This window comes from Micromesistius poutassou (genome assembly GCF_964030765.1).
Source record: "Micromesistius poutassou genome assembly, chromosome: 7".
Classification (NCBI taxonomy): domain Eukaryota; kingdom Metazoa; phylum Chordata; class Actinopteri; order Gadiformes; family Gadidae; genus Micromesistius; species Micromesistius poutassou.
The window spans coordinates 11,870,822-11,878,048 of record NC_140277.1 but is presented as its reverse complement, the minus strand read 5'-3'; the positions used below and the strand labels follow the sequence as shown (position 1 = coordinate 11,878,048).

The window sequence follows — 7,227 nt, the reverse complement described above, 5'->3', positions numbered from 1 at the left end:
GTAGGCTACACGTTTTGACATTTGAATAAATATCTGTGCCAAACAGGTTTTTTTTGTTGACTGTATCCTCTGTATCTCACAAACGGCACCACACCCTGTAGGCTTTTACAGACACACATGAAACAACTATGCAGCTGTTCTCACCAAAGGGATGTCCTCAACATTATCCAAGTAGTGCTCGTTCCAGAACCAAATGGGTGGAGCTTGACCTAGTCCATCTCCACCTGTCTGGACCGAGTCCAGCTGATTGGGTTATACACTGGCCAATCAAGCCGGTTAAAGGGGTTACGGTTAAGGGTTATATTTATGTGGTTAAGGTTAGAATTGTGTGGTTACGGTTCGTTTTATGGTTTGGTAGAGCCAATCGGGCGACACTCACACGTGGTTTAGTTTGTTTTGTTGTTCCTCCTTCCGTCATGCCAGAGGCTTCACACGCCGATAGAGGCTTGTCCGGGGCTGCAGTTGCACTCATCCACTACCAAGTGTTATGAGTGAGTTGGGTTGGGGGAGCTGGACCTGAGCCAGGAGTGCGGCTGGACCTAGAAGTGGAATGCTCTGCAGAGAGCAGCCGCTCTCATTATCAATCAAAAGACCCCTGATGGCAATATATTGTCCCTCCCTCCAAATACTATTGTAGCGTTTTATTAGTGTGAACTGTATGTCGATTATCCAGATAGAAGCCGACTCCTCCTACCCTTCAGTGTCGGTTGAGACGTAAACACCGGTACCTGAGGACATCTGACACCTGGGCTTGTCTGAACTAGTTAAGAGCGCCGCCTTTGTCCGCGTTGCCATAGCGATGAACAAAATAGAACTAGGACAGAATAATTCCCAGTAGTACTATAGGCCTATAAACAGACAATTATAATGTGTTGAAGTAATCTTGCTTCATTTGTTTGCGTTGGTAAATTCCCCAATATTCTCACTGATATCCATTGTGTGATTACTCATTTGGAGTTCACTCCAGTGGCGACGCATTTTCTTTGTGAGAACTGCCATGTTGTGACAGTGCGACTTTAAATACTAGGTGTGTGTGTGTGTGAGAGAGAGACAGAACCCGACGAACAGGTTCAACCTGTCGCCGGTTTCAGAAGGACAGGGGAGACCAGTGAGGTGCTAGGTTTCGTCGGCCATCTTGATTCAACTGGAATCCCTTCAGCCCATTTGGTACAGGAACCCTCCATTTTCCAACGAAAGCCATAACGATGAATGGTGAAGTGATGGGCGAATACATTGTTTCCGAAAAACGGCACAAGAGAAACTAGACGAAACACTGGAAGGCTGCCACACCCAGGCCACCTGATAACACCTTTGTACCACTATATAGTCTTTAAAATAGTGTCTCCTCTGATAAATGTAGCAAAGGGTATGAATGTTTGACTTAAGGTCAATTGAACTGTTTGAGCAGGTTGATAATTTAGCTTTGAGGAAATTCCAAGGCACCACACTCAGTAAATAAGTTACGAAAATGTTTTTGCCAACTGAAACCTTTACTTTTATGTTGCGTAAAGGATAGTTACATTTGGAGAGCATACAAATGGTGTTTGGGAAGGACATTCAATGTCATATCCTTCCCTGCCCTCATTGAATATCCTCTCCAGCACGATTTCCTAATGAAGGTACTGCAACAACCTATGTTACAGTTTTTCACAATTGCTTAAACACATTTCCTGATAGACTACCTCACTTTCCCAAAACCCTAAATACAAATCTCAAAACTCACACAAAATGCTAAATCCTACACTTCTCTTGCAAAAGCACACTTTGCCCTCAAAACAGTGTTAACTCTTCGCTAAATGGTATTTTCTTTTCAAATGACAAACACATACATCATATTAGACATTTCTAAGCACCCATTGAACACTGGTGTGCAGAATGGAAAACACTATAGTATGAATGGAAAACACAATATGAATGCTTCATCAGTATTATGCTGTTGCATGTTCAGTGTTACACTGTCACCTGGATGTAGAATATTACATATACTCAAATAGAAAACACAATACTTTACAGTAACAAATACTGTATTTGTATCCAAAATGTGCAGTCTACTGTAAATCACAGAAAACAGGATAAAACGAGATGATATGAAAGATAAAAGAAAATAGGCCTACTGTAAACAAAACATCTGAATGAATGCATTTTTATTGGTCGTAACCAAAGGGTAGGGACAGAAGCTTTGGCTAATATCAAGCCCCCCATTCTCACATTTTTAAGAGTAACAATCGAATGTCATAGTGTTTGCATATACAGTACATGCATACACTTACCTACATAAATACATACTCCTACACATAACCAGGGTCAATACTTATATCCAGTACATTTCTACCATAAAATCCTAAATAATAACCATAATGAGAACAATGTTCATCATCAACATTCTCAGAGTGATACTGTCTGTACTTTAGTGTCATGGCTTTCTTCTGTGACCCTTCTATAGCAAATTGGTAACTGCACAACAGCCTTTGGAGTTTAGAAATGTGATTGACAGTGTGTTCTGTGTGAGTACCAAGAGAGGGAGTGCAAGATAGAGAATTGTGTGCAGCGTTGTGAAAAATGTGGTTTGGAATGGGAATCTGAGTCTAAAGCAGAAAATGTGCTTTGAGTTCAGCAGAATTGGTACACGAGTTTCAGGTTGTGCACATTGTGTCTGATGTTCCAATTAATGTGTTTACACAAACAATTGTGAAAAACTAACAACCCCCAAAAAACCAACTCAAATAGTTTGTTAAAAATCATCTTTTATTAAAAACAAAAACTGTACACGCTATGACATGTGAAACATTGTTACCTAAAAATAAAAAGGGACTTGGAACTTGGAGCTAGGAAAATGAATAAGCAAAGGTTTTGGTATGGGCTATGTAATAACACAATCCGCAAGAATTTACAGCTCATAAATAAAATACAATGCTAAAAAGTACTGCCAGAACACAAAGAAAAAAAAAGGCATGTTGATTGTGTAATTGCCATTCCACAGCATTAAAAAGGTTAAAAGGTACTTTCCCCATTCCAAACAAAGCGATTCAAACAGACGCTTCCCCTTCTTCAAATCCCACCTCACATGGGTTCCAACTCCCTGGGCTGAAACACAAAAGGCAGAAACCATTAGTATAAACACCCACCATTAGAAATGCTCAGCAAAGGCCATGGCATACGAGGCACAACATAATTTCCCATTCAAATGGAATATTTGCATAGGAATCAAAAGTAAAACACACCTGAGCCTTGGAGTATCTCTGCTGTTCTCGCCTCCTAGCAAAGAACTATAAGAAAAAACAAAATATATATCAAGACGGCCACCAACACACGCATACAAATTATATTTAGCGCTATGCATCACACTCACCACAACCAGCAGGCCGGCGACCACGGCCAGCACCACCACCACGATGACGGCGATGACGCCTCCGGTGAGGGCCTTCATGGTGAAGGTGGGGGGCTCCTCGTCCACGTAGTACACCAGGATGTCCTCCATCTCCAGCTTCTGTTTGCCAACAGTGGGCGCAAACATCTCCTGGCTCTTGAACATGGGCAGCACCTTAATCTGTCGGGAGGAGAGAGTGAGCGGGGGCGATTTATTTTAGAGACCGTAAGAATCAGCAGCGCTATGTTCTTTAGTTCTGTGTACACCTTTCCGATGCTTGGGTCACAATAAACGTTATTTGCATCTCGATGAAGTAGTGCACCATCTAGATTTTTCTCACAAGTTTACATCTTTGTCAATATGAAGAGTGCACCAAGCAGCAGTAAGGCTAAAGCCAACAGGTAGAGTATTAACGTACATCTTTCTCCATGTAGTAGGCCACGCGAGACAGGTCGGTCTTACGGTCTCCCTTTGGCTTTTGCACATCCACGATAATACGGCGCCCTTCAGCATCATACTGGAAGAAACACATTAAAGCAGCGTTAAGTTTGAGTTGTCAAGAAGATATCCATCTTAAAATTAAAAAAAAAGGTAGTTAAATGGAGAGCTTCTTACCTGGACATCAGTCACCATGTCCTTGGGGAATTTGTCGTAGCGATCGTGGATGGCATCAGCGATGGCACTGCATTAGGGACATGGATTAATCAATACAGTAAAGCCAGTAGGGACATCAGTCAGCACACAAAATACAAATCTTACCCATTGGAAAAGCAGCTACTTACACTTTCAAGTCTTTCTCTTCAAATTTCTCATCCAACTTCTTGTGTTTCAGCTCCAGGCGCACCCAGCTAAGAAGAAAAGACAAGCCATGTTAGCTCAACTATTGGCACAAACAATTCCCTTCAGACCCCGCCCTTCCCCAGTGTTTTAATGCTTTGCCAATCCAAGCCTAGCTACGCCACAGGTCTAGCGGGGAAGCCTCACTACTTACTAAGTCTCCACCAGCTTGTCGCATTTCAGGGTTTTGTCCCCTTTGTCGGTACGACGAACCCCGGCACTGTTGACGCACCAACACTCCTCTGTGTTGTTGCACTGCCGGGCCTTGAAGGTACCATCATTCTCACATTCGGGGTCGTAGATGCCGTCGTTGTCTACGAAGGCGGTCTCCACTGGCTTGCCGCCAAGTGTACGGGTTGAGAGGTTATGGGTGGCTCTGTACATCTCAGCATCCATCAGAAAACACTTGGGGATCACTGAAGAGTGGAAAGACGCACCCATATGTTTAAACCACCTTGAAGAGTGACAAATGACAAAGTATATGCCAGGATCCAATCCTAACACGCACTGTAATTATGGAACTTTCACTTAAAAAAAAAAAAAAAAAAAAACACTTACATTTGTTGCAGTCCAACTTCTGTTTCTCACCGGCACCTATCAACACGGTACACTGGCATGGGGATCCGTCGCAGGTGGCCCATTTCAGAGTAGCGCACTGGGGGCCTGTGGAGACAACGAAAACTGATCTTCAAAAATCACGTAATTGTGGTAGTATAGGTGTGTTGCCATTTTAAATACATAGAACCGTGAACTACAGCGAATAAGAAAAACCCTAATGGTTCAGGTAGGCCTGCAACCAAAGCTGGCAAGACAACTGGGCGTTGGTTGACTTGCCAGCCAAAACCAGCGAGCACCTCCAGAGGACTCAATTCCGCCCAACCCCCACTTCCGCGCCCTGCACCGAAACTCCAGCAGGCTGGTGACTTATTACCTTTCATTTCAACCTGCCCAACATGACGCCGACAATGGTTATTTGGATAAATATGAGCCTATACATTTATACACTTATCATGCAATACAAAATTGTTAAGTTAATTGTTAGCTGCGCCAATCCTTAACATTTACTATAAAATACGACTAGGCCTACACTTTTAGAAGGGTAAACTATTGACCGGTGAAATCGCAGAGAATGGTAAATTAAATGACTTACACTGGGCAGAGGCAGCTGCTGCGAGGCCAACAAAAACGAGAACCATCAACAACTTCATGGTTGAAATTAAAATATTAAATCCCAGTCGGGTTTTGCGTCAGTCTCCTTCAACGCTCGACAACAAAGTGAAAACACGAAGCACTGAATCTTCCTTTTCCGCCCCACAGGTGTGGACTCGTCAAACCCGTTCACAGGTGAACCGTGATGGCGTAATCCCAAGGGGAGAGCAATATATATGGGCCAAACTAAAGTTGGTCGAAATTATCCTGGCCTTTGCGACGAGCTGAACTGTTTACCTGGTAAACAGAGTGTTACTTATAGCCGGAGACGAAGGAATAGTAGATTTATAAGCGCACCAGTCTCATTACGTCAGGCCAATTTGAGTATCATAGGGGCGGGGGAAGCGGCGCACCCATTTTCCGCTGTGACCATATTCGGTGTGAAGCTTTTCGAGTTATGTTTTCCCAGGCGAATCGAAGACCGAGCCGATCATCGTTTGTAAATTAATTAATTAATTTAGAATCAAGAGATCGCAGTCATTCAAATCGTGGCTGATTAATTAAGAACATCACGCTCGTCAATCGTCAAATAAACGCAATGAAAGTATCAAAAAGTATCAGTCGGCTCAAATGTGCAGGCTATTTTGTTACAATTAATGTAAATGGGACACTCGACGATATTTTTGTTTTTGCTTTATATAGCCTATCATATATTTAAACGAACGGCACATCACGAGTTAAATAAAATCATTAAATAACAAAGATTCCTCTTCCACTTGAGTGTGACGTCACCAACGCACCTGACAAACTCAGCCGACTGAAACTTGTTATGCAGAGAAACTGCATTGGTGCCGAATCTGCCGAGTCTGAGTCAGGTTCTTTCAAAACACACGACTGAGTCACTGTTTTTGATGACAACATGTCCAGGTTGTGTCTCACCTGTCAATGACTGAAAATATTACCAATCCAAGAAATATTTTATAACCTAAATATAGCCGAAGGCGACTAGGACCACAGCGTAGGCTGTGGAACCCCTAAGTAGTAATTCCGTCATAACTAAATCCTCATAACTGTCAGCAAAGTCTGTGGAGCCTAACATTTTTTCTGAAGTGTTCCTAAGGGATTCAATGCGTCTGACTTATTGACAGAAAGTTGGTTATAGGCTACATGACAAACGTGGATTTTTCTGAGTCCAAAGGCATGTATTTACAAAGAGCTATCAAAATAGTTGCAATATTGATATTCTTTTCGCCATTAAATACATTCAGGTGAGAGTTATATTACCATGAATAGGGCACTCACTAATCTGCATCTCATAGCCGCTAGCCTAGTCTTTCCTTAATGTGTCCTTCAAACAGAAACTAGCAAACTTTACCACATTTTTACGCTTTATATTGTGGTATTCATTCACCCAAAAAAATGTGTTTTAACCATACAGCTACTACTTTTAATAAAACGTGGCTACAGGGCTGCCAACTTTTGGGTTTTGGCCGGAGTGAGATTCTGTAGAATCTTGTAATGCATACCTTTATAGCAGGGTCCGCGGGCGATCGGGATTGTTGACGGGGGTGGGGAGTGTTGGATTGCGGGCGATCGGGATTGTTGACGTGGGGGTGGACGGACGCGTGTTTTTTGTTTTTTTGGCCGTGAGAAATTGGATGTGTGGCGTGTGCGCGTGTGTAAACAGGCAAAAACGTGTGTCACGTTTGCAGCTGTGAGTGAGAGTTGGCAGCTCTGTGGCTATATAGGCCCCTTACCAATATAGCATAGGCCAATCAAATTAAATAAGATCAAAGTTTACATTTAGTCTACTGCCACGCAAATGCGACTGTAAACACAGTTAAACAACAGTAGACAGCAGTTAATCATTCTTG

At 42.6% G+C, this 7,227-nt stretch overlaps 1 protein-coding gene across 1 annotated transcript; it reads right to left on the bottom strand.

The window, feature by feature from the left end:
- Positions 1–2,733: 2,733 nt before the first annotated feature.
- epcam (epithelial cell adhesion molecule) lies at positions 2,734–5,687 on the bottom strand. Its single transcript, XM_084470295.1, has 9 exons — positions 5,355–5,687; positions 4,763–4,867; positions 4,359–4,620; positions 4,150–4,215; positions 3,983–4,049; positions 3,786–3,884; positions 3,350–3,547; positions 3,222–3,266; positions 2,734–3,084 (listed from the first exon to the last, which is right to left on the bottom strand). Exons 1-9 carry the CDS (start codon positions 5,410–5,412, stop codon positions 3,061–3,063), a joined length of 924 nt encoding a protein of 307 aa, XP_084326421.1. The 5' UTR covers positions 5,413–5,687; the 3' UTR covers positions 2,734–3,060.
- Positions 5,688–7,227: the final 1,540 nt, after the last annotated feature.

Excerpts from the sequence above, each read along its gene's own strand:
- epcam (XM_084470295.1), bottom strand. The coding sequence starts at position 5,412 with ATGAAGTTGTTGATGGTTCTCGTTTTTGTTGGCCTCGCAGCAGCTGCC. Across the intron at positions 4,868-5,354 it reads AGCAGCTGCCTCTGCCCAGT|GCCCCCAGTGCGCTACTCTG; the intron begins GTAAGTCATTTA and ends TTGTCTCCACAG. Across the intron at positions 3,267-3,349 it reads TCGCCGGCCTGCTGGTTGTG|TTCTTTGCTAGGAGGCGAGA; the intron begins GTGAGTGTGATG and ends TTTTTCTTATAG.